A 19,938-nucleotide genomic window follows, 5' to 3' on the forward strand; every position below is an offset into this window, starting at 1 on the left:
GTGAACAGATAGCCTCTTGTGTTCTCGTGCTTATCTGCAGTATTGAAGAATTTGAAAAACAAGTTTATAGCACTTCCATGCAAGTCAGGACATAGTATTTTATTAACATAAAGCACTGTTGGAACATTAAACCTTTCTGCTCTCATTCATTTAAATGAGCAGTGTGGAGGATTTAGAGGGATATTTTGGCAGGAACTGAATATAATATTCCTTAAGTCTTCATGAGTGTATAATCGCGGACACCAAGAGTCAATGTGTTTTTTGTTAGTGTGCAATGTGATATTTATATCTATACCTTAAATAGCAAGTACAGCAACTGACATTTCTGAAGAATTTATGAGGATACACAAGAAGAGAGGGATGGAGAACTGAGCAAATAGAGAGCTGGATTATGATGAGATGGATGGAAGACATTTAAACTGTGTCTCTGTACCAAACTCCATTCAGACAGTTGTTTGCTTGTCACCTTTCCGACTGACCCGACAAAGCAAGACTTCGCGGTCCAAATCACTGTCGTGATGTCAGTGTTTCAGCATTATTTTCTATCAATTCACTGAGATTAAATCACAGCAAAATGATAATGTTTGATTATCTAATGTACAGGGGACTCCCACAAGGAAAACACCAGCATTGAGGTTTTCAGTCTTGGTTGATTAAGGGGCAAAACACATGGGAGTACAGCTAAGCCCATGCTGCTCGCCTATTTTTCCAGACAAGAAGGGTAAATATTCACAGGTTCATTACTGTGACTGCTCCCCCAGCGCTTTATTCATCTTCATGACTGAGCAATCATCTTCTCTCCAAACTGTTTGAGCAGTTAGTGGTAAGGCGCCTATGGTTTCCCGAGGGAGAGCTGAAGGGCAGCAATGTGCGACTACACTACCAGATGCTAAGAGATCAAGCACATTTGTCCTTTAAGGCTCGTTGTAAAATTGTGTAATATTGTAATACTGAAACAGTAACATTTCAGGGATTGTACTGTGAAAATGTAGTTGCAACACTATGAACAGTATCATGTAGGGGTTTTTTATAAGTTCTGTAATCCATTTAGTCACTTCAGCGTCACCGGGCTGATGACTGAGATCAGAGGAAATGACACGGGGAAAAAAAAATCCTTCCAGGAAAGTTGGTATACATGATGAAAGCAGCATCTATAGACTGAAGTGAAACTGCAGTCAAACTTCTAAATTCATGAGGCAGCTTGCCCGTGAGGTTATGCACCGGTCAGAGGCGGAATTGCAGTTTCACAAGGGGGGAAAAAAAAAACTGCAACAGTAATAACTCCAAACACATCATAATTTCCTGTCAAAAAAAAGGGGAGAGTTGAGGAGTGAGGAGTGAAGCGAGGGCTGTGTAAATCCATTGCGGTATAGCTCCAACCCGGTTGCCCATACGCACAACAGATGCAAAGGAAGTAACAAAGTACTTCCATCAGTCCGCTCTCTCCATCTGCTCCATTCTTTTTTTAACTCTGTCTGCTTCCTCCTGTGTGTGCATCTGGCTGAGAACCAGGCACAAACCTGCCCGTCTGAGAACCTGACACCTTTAGAGAAAAAAAAAGGCAGGCTTGCTGGCAGACAAACGATATTAGCAACATCCAACCGCAAGCCAGATTCTGGAATCTCACCAATTTCAGTGAGGAAGTGAAGAATGTCTGTATGAGTGTGTGTGTGTGTGTGTGTGTGTGTGGGGGGGGGGGGGGGGTGTAGGGCATGTTCAGGCAAAGTCCAACAGAGGTGTGCAACACTGACTGTCCAAGTCAGAGTCTGTTTTAAAATACTTTTTAAGTGCCTAAGCATGCCACGACTTTACGACGACAGGTTTGTCTTCCTCCCCTTGCAGCCAACTTAAAACTGGGAGCTTTGACTGACAGGGTGGATTAAGTGGCACACCACAATAAAATGATCACTGAACTGGCAAATTGTTCAACTGACCACACAGGCATTGCAAACAGCACGTGTAGCTGGAGCTCTTTAAAAAAAAAAAAAAAAAAAAAAAAAAAAAAACCAACAAAAAAAAAAAACCTTGGCAGCATATCAGCATTCATCATCACCGTTGTCCTGTGATGGGTCGCGCTGCCTTTACTCGGGGCCTCTCGCTATTGCTGCAGCACAGTTCACTGAGTAACTGGCATAGCTAAAGACAGGCTAAGTGAATTTCACTCAGTCTTTCACCAGAAGACAGTTCTGGAGGAGGGCCAGTGTGTATCCATCGCTATTATCTCTCTAGCAGGGGTGTCCTCGATCCTTCCTTTCTCCTTCTCCAGGGAGTACTCCAACAGGGTTTCACATTTTATGTGGGAGAGACAGCCGGATAAATAGACACTTGACACACTCCACAAATAGTTAGCAATAGTGAACCCATTCCTATTTCTAGCGTCATTATCTGGGTGGGCCAGGACAATGAAAGTCTTTGTCCAACTCCTACCTTAAAAAAAAAAAAAAAAAAAAAAACACTGCTAACAGCGTAGGTGGTCTGTATGTCAACAGTAAAGAAGTCCTATTCTGACTCTCACACTAAAAGGTTGTTTTTTTTTACAAGGCCAATGCACTTCTACTCAGTTGATTTTAAAGCCGTTGAGATGCGCGTGATGTGTTTTGTCAGTGGCTTGTCACACGAGCTCAGTTTGTCCTGGCCATAGATGTATATACATGCCCAACTGTGTTTCTACAGAGATTCTGTCCTATTACATCCCCAGAAGACCACGTGGTTGCACGATGAGAGAAGAAAAACTAACCCACGCCGAAAAATAAGGACGCGTGGAGTGGTGAGTGGATGCCAGTATGGCTGCTCCAATTGATTACAATGATCAGACTGCAGTTATGCATCGCGGACAAACCCGCTATGTTTCAGGCTTTAATGTGTAACATCATCACCAACTTTCTGTCCAGTAATTCCACAACTTTATGTCCAATGACTTCGGTAATCTACGGAGACTAAACCCATCTTTTAGTGCCGCATATTTCATGCAGGGTTACAGTTGATTTGCCTTTATTGTTGATTTAAGATGGTCGGCGTTTAAAAGTTGTGCGTAATGAAGAGCAAATGGGAGGAAGCAGTGTGCTGCTGCTTGGGGGCACGATGTTAAAAATCCTCATGAGGTGGCTGGCTGGCTGGCCGTAGAACTGCAGCAGTTTGGAGCTGAAGTTTAAAAGTGGAGGTCTGCTGCTCAAGGCTGCACTTTCCCTCTTCCTGCTCTCTCTTTCTGCCTTGAATCCTGGGACTCCATTAGAGAGAGGGCCAGCTCCTGATGCACATGAGCAGGTACATGCAGGCACAGACCTACGTGGCAAAGGCAACTCGACAGAATCTAGTGAAAACAAATCAGCACAACAACAACTGGCAGGGAGCAATTCGTGGTCCCTGACAGCTTGATGTCGTTAACTGCATTTGTTTTCTCCATTAAATTCTTCCTTCCAGAGTCCAATCAATGGTTGACTGAACAACTAAACAGCAACGATATCAACACCTACTTGCACTTTCTCTTATAACATGGAACTTTCAATCAGCACCATTTTTTTTTTTGCACAGTAGATGCTGAATGTGACTTGCAACCCTCTCCGCCACTAACTCTCTCTTCCTTCTCCATCTTTCTCTGAGGTCCCTATCTTCTATGGCTCTGCACTGAAAAAAAAAAAGCTTGAATTGAAAATGGTGGGATTTTTTTTAGAGGATCTACCCCAGACAAAGATGTGTGCTCAGTCTGTAGAATACTGTTTGCAGGCTGGGATATCTTTCCAGCGCCACAGTACAGCATGATGTGACATTCTGCAACACATTTGGACTTAAGCAAATACTGCACCTCCTGTGATTTAGATATTGCACAAAGCCAGCCATTGTTGTTTTATATAACATCAGAGCACAGGAAAAAACATGAGAATGAACTGTCCTGAATCAATCAAACATTTAAATTCCTCCAAAACTACTGTAGCTGTTAGGCATATGCATCTTTAACCAAATCAAAAACATTAAGGCTGATGTTTTTTGATGACTAATATTCTTTCATTGCCTTCATTAACTGAACCCACTTCACACTTAAAAACCTCTGCTGTAGGCTATGTCACAATTTTTGTAGAATTCCATTGTATTGTTCGGGTGATGTGTGTGATTGTGTGTGCTGAAAGGGGAGGGCCACCAAAGGACTTGGGAAATCAGTAGCAGAGGTCACACAGTATAAAGGTTAAACATCCATCCATCCATCCATCCATCCATTTTCCTTTACCGCTTATCCGTTAAGGGTCGTGGGTAAAGGTTAAACACAGGTTCATAATTAGCAGGTTAATTAGCCAGAGTTGGTGGGTCCAAGTGGCACTGGACTGATACTCTGACACTGTAAAGATAATTGCAACAAAACCTTGGCACAAGAGGAGGCGCTGAGCCAAAAGCCCAAAGTTCACCCTGTCAACAGCCACTCAAACAAAATAGGCGCTTGATAAGCAAACTCATGATTCACCGTCTGTGGTTACTGCCATTTTATGGAGAAGGTGCATGGCTTTATTCTTACCTTTTTTTATTTTTAGCTGTAGTTAAAAATGTATCTGACAATGGCTTTCTTTGAAGGACATTTCTACATGTCAGTCAATGCTGAGCTACCGGTGTCCTTGGCTGCTTGAATTTTCACCACATCAGAAAAATTAGCAGGCTGACTCCTTCCACTGAGGGATAATCAACTATCACGAGAGGTTCAAAATACATCGAGATATTTCACATGACAATCCCACCTCAATCCCGCTCCACAGAGAGAACATATGCTGAAAACCATTTCCATCCAGGCTCGCTGCCAAACCGTTCACCTTTCCCCAGCACACTGCTGCACACATTTATGCCACCAAAATTGGGATTTATGTGGGGATATTTTTCCTGTGACATACTGAGAGATAAAGCTTTGGATTTGAAAGCCAATGCCCCAGGCTTAATGAAATCTTCCCAAGTCTATTGTTATATGTGTGATCAGCTCTTTCACTGACAATAGGCTCAGTTAAGCTGTGAGGCAGGTGAGTCCCAACTTCCGATCTGCCAACTAAATTATACTCAACAATTGTAAGTTTCAACATTTGACTTCACTGATCGTATCCGCCAGACCACTTAGTCAAAGGCTCTGTTCAAGATCTGGTATTGAGATGCATCTTCCTAAGTGAGCCAATCACAACGCAGCATTCTTTTAGAAGCGTGGATGTAAATTTGTCCTGGGCCACATTTAAGAACCGCGTCACTGACCAATGTTCTCCATTAAAGTCGAAATATGCAGTTTCGCACGTGAAATTGCAGCATGTTATCATCATATGACTGGGGAAAGCCCACAGAGGCGAAAGCATCATTACGGGTGATTTGGTTTGTCAGGAACATGCCATGAAACACTCTGCATTGTTCTGACTTCTCCTCAAAATGATTTTAATTTAATTTATTAAAAGACAATGTCGCCTACCCTGTGACTGATCTCACCTTCCCTGCATTAAATTCAGCGAATAATACACACGACAGGTCATCAAAAACAAGCTGTTTCTTAAAACAGAGTTTATTATCTCACTGTTCTACATAAACATATGTCTTGGTCGACACAAGCCATAACTAAAAATAAACACGATATAGATATCATATTTCCCAATCTGAGTGATATAATCACTTGTATCACTTGTAATAATATAAATTGCCCTCGGTAAATATGCCGATTAAACACTTGCAGACGGAAATAACGTATGTGACCATTTCCGTATAGAGCGGACAAGAGGGAGCCATTCACAATTGGTCACAGGAGAAACATTTTAATGCCACTCGGAGCAATACATGAGAGCGGACCACTCAGGACAGATCTTAGCGCCAGGTCTGAACAAGGCCTAATCCCAGTTTGGTCGACGGAGGCATTTCCCGCAGTGGCTAGCTTGTCAAACAGTGCGGTGTGGGCTGAGACACAAAGAGAGGGGTTCATTCTCTTTCCTCTGTTCTCCCCGCTAAAAGGTAAATATCCCCCTCATAATGTCTGAAAAGCAGTGAACCTATTTGTTAGCAAACAAATACTCTCTGCTCAGCATGGGGCTGGCACATGCTTCTGTGTGCTCAAGTGTGTTGGGATGAGGCGGGCTCCATCAGTGGAGGATTAAAATAGAAGGGATGTGAGAGTAGCAGGAGCATAATTAACAGTGTTGATGCAAGGAGGAGGGCTGAGTGAATGGTTTGTGCATTTGCCGCCTATAATTCAGCCTCTCCACGTGCCTGAAGACGGGGGGGATGGGACTCAGCCAGGGGGGCCACCAAACACTTCCAGTCCTGCTATTACTGCATTTCAAGATTGCAGCCAGTTGTGAATGAAACAAATCAAGAGTTTGCACACAGTGCTGCGCATATAGATTCACTCTGACTGCTCCACTGGTCACATAACCACAGGTGACAGTAGAGTTGTGGAGCTGCGGGAGAGCTGGACAGGGCTAAACAGAAAGGGACACCAGCAATCAATCAAAATGTCAATTTCATCATGGGATTTTTTGATCAAGGGAAGCCTGGCGCAGAACACGAAATGCTGAAGTTTGTAGTGCGCACTACTGGCTACCCTTGGGCTGAGGGGCACGCAGTGGTCACATTCAGTTCAAGTCAGAGCGGCACCATGCTGTGTGTGCATGTGAGTGCCGGTGCCCATCAGTGGGTATTGGTCGCCTTCCCAGAGCCTGTCCTAGCTGGGCCTAGGCCAATACATCAAATTAGTTCTGTGTCCCATAGCTACTAGCAGTGGAAATAAAATGGAAGCAGTCAATAACGTTGCGGAAAATGATCATGCTTACAGACAACAAGCATGCATGACATATACAAATCCAATCACGTGGCCATCAACCGATCAATGTCTGGACCTGACAGTCAAGCTGGTGTGATCTATGAGTACATGAGGTTTCACGTGATGTACATTTTGTTGGCTCTAAGCAGACATCTGCACACCCAATTTGCTGTGACCAACTATTCATGCGCTGGCAAACATTAATGGCTGAATATCCTCTAAATCCACAAGCATGTGTGTCATCAAAGACGGTGGAATTGCTGCCAGTAGACAGTTTGAAACTGTTCAAACACATTTACCATCAGATTTTCTCACATATTTTCCGCCCAGTTCTGTTCCCTGAATCATATGATCGTCTCTCTCTTTTGGCTCGAATGTGGATGCTGAAGATACTTGTTTGCAAACACAACAGCTCTTCTCTGCAGATTTGTGTGGACTGTGCATATGGGGAGCACAGACACCAAGCGTAATCCGGAAAGTATGAAACTAAGTATTATGTGTCCCTGGTATCTTCAACTGTCTCATTTACACTATAACGTCAAAGAACAGCCATCAGAGGGACCCTCTGGTTTCTTCTTTCTAGTTATCAAATCCTTACAACCCTTGCAACCACGACACCTGAATCCAGCAATAAAAGCTGAATGAGTGAGCGGATAGTAAGAGTGGACTGGCATGAGGACAGGGTCAGCTTGAGCTCAGTTAGGTCTTCAGTGTACAACTGTTTATGAGCAGCGAGGTCAGTCGACAGTTGCCTGACAGATTCTCACAACAGAGGTGTCAATATGACAGATGCCTGTGATGTTTGGAAGCCATCCGCCGGCCTGTCCTCTCACATCCTCCGTCTGATTACACAGGTAGCAAACGCACCAGACGACAAGAGGAGAACAAAGGAAAAAAATCCAGACGGGAACACCCATCCACACCACAATAAAGTGATCTTATTCATGACAATCAAGTGCTCACAGAGATAATCACAGCATACGGGCCCATGCAACTACATTCTATCCACGGCTAAACGTTAGCTGAATCCTAAGATGAGATAACAACCTGTCAGGAACAGAGGGGTAGTTGGATCTCAGAACTGATACCAACAATCCTTAGGGCTTGTGGTGACCCCCAAAGTGTTTTTTTTTTCCCCCAACTGAAAACACCCATCTGGAAGCACTTGAGGTGCGGCATTTGGTTGCTGATATGGAATGTCTGTGGAAGTAAAAATGTCAGCACAAGATACTTCCGTCCATCCTTGCTCTGAGTGAAATAAAGCCTGAACCACAGAGGGTGGGGAGACAGACAGTGGGGGATCATGAGATTTTTTTTTTGGGGGGGGGGGGGTGGTAGGAAACCTATTAGTGTTGTTCAGCACTTGTACATGAAGGTTGAGACAGTTCCTCTGTGGTATTTGTCCAGCCATATGTACCACCCCCAAAGAGACAGTGATGAGTGTTGCTTTTGCCTTTTCAATTTGGCGACTGTAAAAAACTACGAACACTCGTCGCCTCGTCATGCCGTTACCATTTGCAGCATGGCGAAGAATGCAGCCCTCCCATTTAAAACATAAGACCCACTGACCACAGGAAAACACTGTGATGGATGCGGGCCCAAATATTCTGCATTGCTGAAATCCTTTTTTTTTTTTTTTTTGAGGATGGAATTCTCTGGGAACAACATGTTATGTTCTTCAATATCCCTGGACAGGCTGCGGCATGTTATGAAAGAAGAGGACTTAACGATGGTTTGACTAAGCCGCTCATGGGTAAAGGTCAAGATCTGTCTGAGCAAACATGAGAAACACGAGCTCCGCTGCTGCAGCTGACCACAAGCTGCTCAAAAGGCCCCTGGAGAGAGCAATCGAATCTATCAGAAGATGCTCTAAACATCCTCCGGAGTCTTTATCCATCACACTGATCTATCAATCGATCAGCAGCTGCTTGGCCAACAAATACACATCTGCAGCAATCAGGGTGAAGTACATTACTAATTTGATTATACAGATGAATAAGGGCAGCCGTGATGGGATGCCTTTCAACTGAACAAGGATTTCCCACAGACTGTTACAGAGGAGCTTTGCCTTGCTGCAAGCAAACAATAGGATCCTTAGTGGAGAGAGCAGCAATCAAAAGGAAAACACCGCCAGCCATCCTGGAAGGCCAGAGTCAAGGTGAAAGCCTGATTAATATACACCCACATTGGCCAAATAGCTGCTCTGCTGCCACTACACATTAATAGTGTGCCTAGTGCACAAGATGTACTCTGCAATTTTGTAATTAAGCCGTTAAAGTTTGCATAGATGGAGGCAGACAAATCAATTTTGCCAATTAAGCATTTGAAGCAGGTAACACCATGATGACAAGCTTCAATATCAGAGTGTGTGCAATAAATCGATTCTGTTTGTACTATTTTTATGCAAAATCTTCATATGGACAAATACAAAAAAAAAATCACAAAAACTGGATAACAAAGTACGTAAACAATTTCTAGTCATTGATTTTGGCACCTGCTCAGTGCATGGCCTGATGCACTTCCAGTCCAATTAAACACAATCAGGCCACAGACTTAATGAATTCATACAGAGTCATTTGGACTGTGATAAGTCAGCCAGTGTTGCATAACTGTGGTGATTTGCTAAATCACAGCGTGTGCCAGAAAATTAGAGTACAAACCTTCACAATGTCCTGCTGCTGCTGGCCTGCACCGCACTGTACTCACTGGCACACTCCAGCCGGCTCTGCAGCTGCGCTTTATCATGCTCCCGAGGTAGCTCCATGCAAGTCACATGACATTTAAAGTAGCAACCCAGGGGAGCAGTTTTTCAATATTCGTGCCTTCATTAAACACCAAAAACCCACTAAAACTCAGTAGCCAGGGAGAGGAAAATAACGACTGCTTCATTAATCAGATAACATCAGACAGCTGTCCAGGTAATTCTACTCTCGCGGTCATGGATGCAGAGAGAATGTAATAAACACACTCAAACACCCCCGATCTCCCTCCTCCTCCGCTTTATCCCCCCCAGCTGGCAATAATCAGGACTTTGCGTCCCCACAAGTCACAGAGGAGAAAAACATGCAAGTATTGATGGGAGCTCTGTGTGAGCCCGTCATTTGCATCTTCCAGAGTGTTGTTTTATCTTGTGCAGGGTGTTTTAACACGTGAACTCAAAGCTAAACATCCAGGGCACGAGAACAAACCAAATACAGGTGCCTGCTTCCCTCTTTCTAGTAGCAAACAGCCAAAGGCAACTTCCACCTAATCAGCATTCAAGGCAAGTATGAGTAACACATCAACAGAAACATGTTACCCCCTCCCTGGCGAGCAGAGCGCTGGTTCTGCAGAGAGAGAAAGAGAGAGAGAAAGAGAGACATTACACAGGCAAACAATGAAACTCTAGAAGAGGATGTGTGTCTCAAATATTCACCTTCAACAGCTTTTCCAACTATTATACAACCACATGCCTAACTTATTATATACCATCCAACATTCAGCTTCAGCTGCGTCTCCAGTGCAGCGGGTCTGCAGGCCGGGTATCCAGGAATACATCAATGAAATACACAGGAAACAGGCAGTGAGAGAGGAAAGGCTGGGAAAGCAGCCATGTTTGTTATTAGCCAACCCTATCTGCCCTTAGCACCTGGAGCAACATGACCACAAGACTCTGGCCTAATTCATTAAGACAACGTGCTGCATCGGCAAATTATTTCACCTCAAGTTTTACTAATAATGCTGTTTGTTCTATGTGTCAAACTGTCGGTGAACTGTTGTCACGGCTTTGTTTTTTGGTCCGCTGGGTTCAGTTTTACTTGTCTATCAGCGCGCTGTTATGTAGGGATGCACGTCAGTGGCAAATCATCAATATTGGCAGATATTGGTATCAGTCTGACAATCATTAATATTGTTTTGCGCATCTTTGCTCATCACCAGTGCTGAAACAACAGTAAATATGTGATTTACGGGCCCCTACAAAAGTTTTGGGAACAAAGAAAATGTTGCTTCTTCTAACTAAGACAATGTTTAAGAGTTTGTCAGAAATAGAAAATGATAATATCATGCAAACTTGTTTTTATACAGATAAAAATCAACACCAGCAAGTATAGACTATCTGCCCAAATCAATGGTATAATATCCATTTATCACACATCAGTGAAAAGAATTCTTTATCATATATTCCTGCAGTTATGGATAGCTGCTGTCCTTGTTTTACTATTTTCAAATTTAAAATATTCTCCTTCATGAACATATGCATGAGTTTTACCACTTTTAAATGGAATCATGTAATAACAATAATAATAATAATAATAATAATTTTAAAGATATCAAGGTGTTGGAATACACACTTCTACAGTACATCAGACGTCTGTCAGTACTACAGAAGTACATCAACAGTGCCAGTATGACATTTTCAGACAGACTCCCTTCACTTTACCTGAAACTTGTATTTGTTTTAGAAGTCATGAGACTCCAGGAAAGGAAGCTTTTGGTTTACAGTGGTCTCATTCTGCCCCCCCCCCCCCCCCCCCCCAAAAAAAAAGCAAGTGCAGGGCAGGAACTCACAGAGTGGAAATGGATTCCCTGGTTCCAAAGCAAAGGATGTGGAATTTTGGAGCAATATGTGGAGGATTATTCTGAAGTTTGAGTGCAAGAAACAAAGCACAGCACCAGCTTAAGTATGAATCCTTTCAGTATTTAAAAAAAAAAGCCAGTGTTTTTGCCTGGATAGCGGCCCTGGAGTGTCTCAATAGCATGTTTAGGGGAGAATTTCCCACTCGTGCCAGCATTCCTGTGTTACCACATATCACATAGTAAAAACTGCCACTGAATGCAATGAAAACATTTGTAAGCGAGAGCAGGAATGAAGACAAGCTGAACAGACCTGTCTGTACGTTGAGATCTGTTTTGAGCTCAGCCATGACCGAGGCCTCACACACATCGCTGCCTCCTTCTCAGATTTCTGTCCACAGGAGGGACAACAGCAGGTTTTTTTGTTTCTTGTTTTTTTTTGTATGTGGAATCATTTTCCACCACAGCCCACATAGGCTCTGCATGGGGCACGGGCCTGAAACTCTGCTTGATGTTATGCTTTCTGTAATCTGTTCCAGAAAGAGAGAGAAAGAGAAAGAGAGAGCACGCCATAGAGAGTGTAGCAACTGGCGGGCATGTCCAGACAATAACGAGCACGTCATCACACTGTGGCAGAGGAGATAGCTGACGGCAACCCGTCATCAACACAATCCCAGATTTCATTCTGGAGTGTTTGTGTGTCTTTCTCCCACTTTCACATTTTTTTTTTTTTAAACTGTGGTTGTTGGTCAAATTTGCTTCTTGCTCCGTACTATTTTCGGTCCATATGAGGTTTGATTGGAGCAGAAAAGGGGAATTACGCAGTGTCTGATCTCTGCATGGTTGTGGGAGTTGGTTTCGGGTTGAGAGAAGAATGACAAACCATTCACCGGGAGGTTGCTCTAGTTCATGTGCATATAAGGAACAGACCACCCCACAGACACTGTCAATCACGCGTCAGAGCCAGGAACAACACCTGCCCTGCCAATGAACTCCCAGCGAGAGCCAGCTCCACACAATCTCCTACATCGATAATGACATCTCTGAACTGTCGTGCTTTTTTTATTTTGCGAGGTCAAACTTCCCTAAAACTTTGTAGCAGGTGGGGCGGAATAGAGGGGAATTTTTCTTTGTCTGCACGCATTTACTCGGTGACACTCTACTGAAAGGGATTACATCATCACTATTGTAGCTTCAGAGCCCTCTGCTTTCCTCTATTGGCTGGTATACAGTGGACCGTCCGATCCAGACAAAGACAGAGCATTCCGACAGTTTAGCAAGCAGGAAACGCAAACGCGTAGTCACACCTCATTACAGTCAAACTCATCAACCCCCTCAGTCACCAGCAAAAAGACGCATGCAAAAACCAACACAGGCCGTGTCATCGAGTCATTTGACTTCTGACTAGGGGTTGACTCACATCAGTCAGACACCAGTCAGAAAACTGACAGCTTCCTTTTTTTTTGTTTTGTTTTTTTAAGTGACACATTTCAAGGTACCGCTGAAGGTCATGTTGAGACTCGTGACTAATTTTGGTCATACAAAAACAAAACAAAACAAAACAAAAAAAACACACACACATCGGCCTTGCAGCTGACATTGTAGGCACCAGTGCCATGTCTCAAGGTCTGTTCAGGCTGTTGTCAGATCTGTCATCAGTTTCAGGTAGCAGGAGCTAACCAGATGCACCAACTGGAACTTCCTCAGTCCCGATGTGATACAAATACACGAGCTAATCATCCAATACCAATTTGAAAGTCATAGAAACTGGGCTCTTTCTTTTATGTGCACGGCATATAAATGTATAAATAAATTGTTTTCCTCATGTAAAAAAAAAAGAAAAAAGAAGAAATTAGCTTTCTAAATGCTGTTAGCTCTCCTTCAAGCAATAGTCTTTAAAAGCCCACTGCTGCTGAATGATACAGCCAAAAACTGTCCCATTTTAACCAATCCAGATATCTGAGTCAGTGTCTAGCCGATATCGGTTATCAATACCTGATCGCTGCGCCCTTTGATGAAACCTATATTAGAAATGTCTGTCTTCCTCTGGTCCACACCGGATCTGAGGATCAAAGCCATTACAGACTCGCTGCAACTTGAGCTTGACAATTAACAACAACAATAATCCCATCATTCATTATATAAACATAAACAGTTAATTTAAGCACTCGGTGATGGCCACTTAGAATAATTGCACCCCACACATTCCAGAGTGGCAAATTATAAAGCAGTACAATGCTCCCCTTGTTGTTGCCTTTTTATCGTGGCTCAAGCTATTCCCTTCGAGCCAATGAACAAGAGACAATGGAAACTTAACTCAGCTACAGGAACCATCCCTCTATGAACGCGTGATAGAAAGACAATATCGCACAATAACTATTCTTACATGAGAGGTAAGATGCAAAGGGTGAAAATAGAAACACCGTCCTTTGGGAATGCAACAAATAGAGAGGTGGAACATCTATTTTGGTGGGAAAGCTTTCCTCTAAAAGAACAAATGTGTTCAGAGTTTGCATGACTGATTCTGACAACCTGCAGTTTCTCATACGCGTCTCACTGATACGGTTCCAACCTCGTCTCCTGTCTGCAAATGAGCTGCCAGACCCATATTCTTGTCTTGTCTTTCCTTAACCCTGAAAAGTATGTTTATAAGCAGCAGCATAAAACATGTCCAATGGAGCAAATTAAAATAGGGCATGTGCTTCCTCTTAGTGGAGATATGTAGCTGCTGCTTTTGCATTAGTTTAACGCGACAGAAATAGAGAGTAACAGTCAGAGGGAATAACAACTACGATTTGGATGCAATTAAACTGAAAAGAAAAGCAAATAAGACTCACGGGTAAAGATGGCAGTGCAGCTGTACAAGTCATGCCGCCACAGGTCAGCTAAGCCTCCAAAGAATGCCAAATATTCTTGATCCTTGTCCAAAACTTAACTCCAAAGCCCCCCCCCCCACACACACACACACACACACACTTGACTTATCCCAAATTATCTCCAAGAAGCAGAACTGCTGGAGCAGGAGCTATGATTGAGGTAGCTAGGAGCAACTGATTTTTAATTTCCAACTTGAATGAAGGAGACTGAAGCTGATATTTTGGAAATGAAATGTTGTTCATTTATTTATTTATTTTTGGAGTGAACACTCAGCTGAATATATTAAAACTCAGGAAAGGTTGGCAGGGTAGCAAGCTTGCCACTATCTAAATAAACCTGTGTTTGCATTGCTGGATCTTTCCTGTTTTATCAGGCATGTGATTATCAGTCTCTCACTCTCTCCCAATGCGCATTTTGGATTAAAAAGCTGCTGCAAATAAATTGTGCTTTCTAATCAAAACAGGGGAAGGACTTATGTACAGAATGTATGGAAGCAGAGTGGCAAGGCTTCATTGTACAATCTGTTCAAGCACATGAGGCTGTAAACAAACCTGGCTGGGGGAAGAAAAAAAAATCACCTGGAGCCTGAAATCCTGCTGTAGCAACAACCAGTGGGTGATGTGCTGGTGGTCACAGTGACACATGGAAGCATCCATACATCCCATGTGATGTCGTGCGCACAATGCCACCTGTGAATCCTCTTAACTGGGGACAATGCCGGTGACATACAACGACGCAGAGATGTTCGAGTAGAAACGGTTCTTACCGAATCGTCTCCCAATAGTTAGAACACCACACTGGCTCCTCGCTGCGCCTTCACATAGCACAAAGGTCCGCTTTGTCCCCTTCTTCTTCTTCTTCCCCGACAGATGTGTGTGTGTGTGTGTGTGTGTGTGTGTGTGTGTGTGTGCGCGCGCGCTTTATACAGCGAACAACACCCCGCACATGCATGCCGACCACACCGTTCCCGACTCACCTTCCCTCCTTCCTACCACAAGCTTTCGGGTTGACACACAATACGAAGCGGGTTTTTCCTCCCTTTTGTTCAACTCTGGTCCCACAACTCCCCGCAACACAAAGCGCTTTTCCTCACCTTCCTTTGGAGGAAACGTTGGTCGCGCTTCTTCTAACCACAAATGTCCCGGGTGTCTTCCGCCGAGGAGCAACTCTGAAGTTTGATAGAAAGTTACGGGGTTTGCCTCGCTGCGCTATGCAGCTGCTGGAAGGATGAGATCATTCAGGCTGACTCCCCTCTCTCTCTCGCTCTCTCTCTGCCCCGAGGTCTCGCGAGAAGGCCTGGTGGAGAAAGCAAACGTTCCCGTGGCAACAGCGCTCACCTGTAGTGTGTACGGTAGACCTAGAGGGCGGTAAACGAAGAGCCCTCACTCTGTTGTTGGAGCCACAAGTTCGAAACCCCCCCGCCCACACACACACACACACTTCCTCTCTGAACATTTAGCTACATTATCCTATATTCCCACCTTTGTCCCGTCTGATGTGACAACATCGGCCAAGGGTTTCTCCTTGCTTTGTAAATCATAGATGTTGGTGAGCAAGTAGCAGCCACGTGATCAACTGCTGCAAAGTCTGTCTTTCTTGAGTTAAAAAAAGTGAAATAAATAAATTTACACCATACAGAGAAAAAAAATTACATGCTTATTTGATACCTTTTTGGGGTTTTATTTTTTTATTATTTGCATGTTTTGTTACTTGAATATAGTATATCTATACTATATGTTGATATTTTTATTTCTTGTTTAATTTGTATCGGTGACATTTGTATCATATGTAGAGTTTTTAGTTTATACCTCGTTGATGTTATATTGATCTGGGCTTATTTTGTGTGTGTGTGTGTGTGTGTGTGTGTGTGTGTGTGTGGTAACAGATATTACGACTATTACTGCTCCAAATTTTCTTGTTTGGAGGCTTGCTTCTTATTTTTCTTAAAAACGTCTAGATTTGCTGATATACTTTGTGTTGTGTCTCGTACAGTTTCAGATTTGTGTTTTATGTAATGATTTTACTCAAGAATAAAATGTTACACACACACACACACACACAAGCTAGTGACTCATCATTTTTAAATAAACGATCTTTGGAGGTATTTTCCTACAGGCTGTGTTAAGTGAGCAGTGCAGAGGGTGCAGGGGAGGCCTCCACCTCCAGTGTCTGCTGCATGTACAGGCTTCATTAGCTACCTGACAGTGAGGCACTAAACAGTCAGCCGGTGAGAAATATATTAAACAAGTAACCTACTGCATCACGGAATCCCCACCATTTACAAATATGCAAAGACTCTTTACAGCACTACAGGAAAGGAGATAAATCTGTTTTTTGTCAGCTGACAGTGTTTCCAGACATTAAGGGGAAGCCTGGCCAGTGTGGCCTGTGGCTCTGACATCATCGGGTGATGTGGATGGGAACCCACTGCTAATCTGCAGACCTTGATTTAGGGACTTCAGGTGTCACTGCAGTAGTAAAACATCGACTGAAGCTCTACTGGTATCTGCAGAGCTCACACAGAAATGCAGATCTCTTAAATTATGAGAAGGGAAATGATTTCAACAAAGGCCAAATGAATCAGCAGGGCAGGGAATGCATAACGCAAGAGAATGGCCTGATTTAGAGAATGTATTAGTGAATTAGTAATCCTTCCTACTGCACTTCCAGACTCTGCTTCAGTCATGACTTCTATTTTCGTCGAGCTTGCATCACAAGCAGAAATCTTCAAGGTAAGTGCCTCGTGATATGTTATAAAACAATTCCAAAATATACATCAAAGAGAGCAAAAATAGGGTTTTATTCCAGTGCAAACATCTCCAGAGTGTGTGTGGTGAATGTTAATTCATGAAAGCGTGACAGAATTTATATAATCAAATATGTAGCACCATCTGCTGGCCAAGCACAAGGCACATACAAAAGTAAGTATGTTTTCCTCTCCTACGTACATGCACATTTGTTCAAACTATACCATACAATTACAGCGCTGCCTTTTTCTATAAGCAAAAGTTTTAAAAGGAATTGGGAGGCATTTATGCACTCATCCACCTCTTTTAAGCACTTATGGGGCTTCAGATGGTATCCCTACAGCCTTTAAGAATACCACCTTCATTTATTAAGGCTTAGAAGTATGGATGAGAGTGTCTCAGCTTATTCTGTGATGGATGAGAGGTCATTAAGAGGTGGGCTCTATTCTTAGGTCTTGGTTAATCTTAACAGTCTTTGAATGTCAGGCTCTATGTCAATGGTTGGGAACTTTCTGCTGTATCTTTTAAAAGGCTCTCCCTCTGGACCAATGAGAAATTTCTCAAAGTTCCAAGATATATCCGTCCTGTTGATGGGACTCCAAACCAGAAATTTGGGGTCCTGCATGAGGGATTTGGGGTCGTCATCAGGATACGGGAGTTTGTCTTTCAGATAAGAGAAGACTGGATGTGTGTTTGTTCCGTTGACGTCGCACTTCTCAAAGATGGTGAAGTTGGGCTGGAAGCCTTTGCCCGGACGCACATGTTGCAGAACATTCAGGATCTCATCATTGGTGCAGTTCTCCTGCAAAACACAAAGACTCAATTTTAGAATGACAAAGATTGTTCTACACCCCAGTATTTAAAAAAAAAAAAAATTCAAGGTCAATATTCTGGGGAATTGGAGAAATTTAGCCGATCCCACGACTAAAGAAAATCATCCCTACCCTACAGTGTCAGTTAAAGCTACTACTGGCTTTTTTGTCTCCATCTTCTGGCAATGACAGTTATTACATCTGCTGTTGTGGGCTCCTGTCATAGGCTCCACCTTGGTCTACTCTGTTGTTACTGTTCTGGCTGTTTAACGGTGAATCTTTTTTTTTTTCTTTTTTTTTTAGCATCATACAACCCTCATGAAATAAATTTTTTTTTCACTATACAAATTTTTCCATCTTGGTTTGGGAACATCGGGAACATCTAGAAGAAGAAAACAAAGTTATTTAACAATGTTCAAGTTGGTCAAAGGCTAAGTAGCCGACACAGAAATGTCACCACATACAAAACTCCATTTATTGTGAAATCCATAGATGTACCTGGCGACAGTAATTTTAGTAAGTACTGTATGGACTCTTTAGGCAATGGCTTGACTGTACAGGATGATCATTTGTGTGATAAACTATGTGTTAAATACCAAATTGAAAAGTAATTTTTGTTGCGCGGGATGGAAGTCACCCACTATGTAACTATGCTGTTCATCTGAATCAAATATTATCTAGTCACCCTCATGCTGAGTCATGGTTACGTTTTTTTTTTCCAGTGTCCACTAAACACTGTTGGATTTTCACATGTAAATGTGTTTCATTTATCACCTAAACAGAATTTTAAAAAAATAATAATAATAATGTCAACCTTTAATCAGCAGACAGCAACAGATAACAGCTTTATTTTTTAATTTTTGGGTGAACTGTTCCTTTATAGTTCGCTCCTGTTAGACAAAACTGAACTATAACATAGCCAGGATATTAAAAAAAAAAAAAAAAGTTCAATTGAACACCTAGAATGAGCAGTCCTAAATTCAAAGGGAACAAGAGAGCTTATGCAGATTACCCACAGAAGGAGCTTCCCCTTTGTAATAGCCGAGCTTGATGAAGATAAGTTCAACACCAAGTACTGAACTGACACTGCAGTGTTTTACATGAATATTAAGTTGTCACCAGCAGAATAAGTAATCTGAGATTTCTGAATCACACCGGGATGTTCAACTGACCTGATATCCAAACTGATTGCAGGGAAAACCCAGGACAACCAGCCGATGGGGATACCTGCTCTGAAGCTGGTTGAGTTCGCTGAAGTCCCGGGTGGTGGTGCCTCAGAGAGAGGCCACATTCTCAATCAGGACCACCCGGCCCCTGAAGACATTGAAGTCCACCGAGTCTCCCTCCAGCGTGGTGGCTCTCAGGTCGTAGAAGGTTTTAGCGATGAATGTCATCGTAACCCCTGTTCTTTCACACTGGAGGCGGAGAGGATCTAAACGTGTGACAGTATCTAACTGCCGGTCACATGACTCACCTTTCATGGGTGTCAAGTGTCTCAGTAGGAAACTGATCTACACCAGACACACTACACTCTTAATCTGTTTTGTTTCAAACAGATCGATTTAACTGCTTATCTTAAAAATAACAACGAAACTGCTCAAATTTAAGACTGAAACGCGTACAGGTTTCATACGTGAGGTTCACTAAGATGTTAACTCTATTCTGAGTCAGAAATGAAAGATTACATGGAAGAAATGTGTAAGAACAAATTTTAGCACCTTCAAATGGACTATTTAAACATGCATGATCTTAAAACTTTTTTGTGTTCAATCCATTAAAACTGTGTTGAATGGGGGAAAAAAGCGACATCTGTTCTGCATTGTTAACTCTGACATATCATTTTTCTTAAGTCATTAACTATTTAACCTGTGGACACCTGGCGTTTCACCGCATGTGCTGAAAAATGAATGAATCTACGGTCTCGAATGCAATCAGCGACTATTTTAATTCAGTGACTCAGCATTTTATACCCGTTAAATATTAAACTTCAATTTATTCACCTAACATTAATACATTACTCATTTTGTTACATTATCCTTGAAATTTCAAATATTCTGTTAAAAATATTCAATGTTTCTGGCACTTCAGCACACTCTGAAAGACTGACTTGAGCAGCGTTAACACCAGAGATGCCAGTCACATTCATAAAAACTGTCCACATACATTCAGGACATAGAACAGGAAA

The 19,938-nt window shown here is 42.7% G+C and overlaps 2 protein-coding genes across 6 annotated transcripts in view; both read right to left on the reverse strand.

Annotated features, from left to right (window-relative positions):
- The window catches only part of LOC147246692 (signal-induced proliferation-associated 1-like protein 1), a 37,623-nt gene extending 22,145 nt beyond the window's left edge, over positions 1 to 15,478 (reverse strand). The window contains exon 1 of one of the 5 annotated variants that reach the window (XM_086182102.1): positions 15,288 to 15,478. The gene's annotated coding sequence lies outside the window, so the exon portion shown is untranslated. Of the gene's footprint in view, positions 1 to 9,423; positions 9,704 to 14,154; positions 14,174 to 14,960; positions 15,051 to 15,170 lie in introns of those variants that run through there. The other 4 variants (XM_086182103.1, XM_086182106.1, XM_086182107.1 and 1 more) reach the window with 4 other exon arrangements.
- Positions 15,479 to 16,996: 1,518 nt separating this feature from the next.
- Positions 16,997 to 19,166, reverse strand: gpx2 (glutathione peroxidase 2). The gene is made up of 2 exons (XM_086181864.1): positions 18,926 to 19,166; positions 16,997 to 17,743 (listed from the first exon to the last, which is right to left on the reverse strand). The coding sequence occupies exons 1-2, from the start codon at positions 19,145 to 19,147 to the stop codon at positions 17,390 to 17,392; spliced, it is 576 nt and encodes a 191-aa protein (XP_086037990.1). The 5' UTR covers positions 19,148 to 19,166; the 3' UTR covers positions 16,997 to 17,389.
- Positions 19,167 to 19,938: the final 772 nt, after the last annotated feature.

This window comes from Aulostomus chinensis, chromosome 17 (assembly GCF_037954235.1).
Source record: "Aulostomus chinensis isolate RoL2024-O1b breed Wild chromosome 17, RoL_Achi_v1.0, whole genome shotgun sequence".
NCBI classification, from domain to species: domain Eukaryota; kingdom Metazoa; phylum Chordata; class Actinopteri; order Syngnathiformes; family Aulostomidae; genus Aulostomus; species Aulostomus chinensis.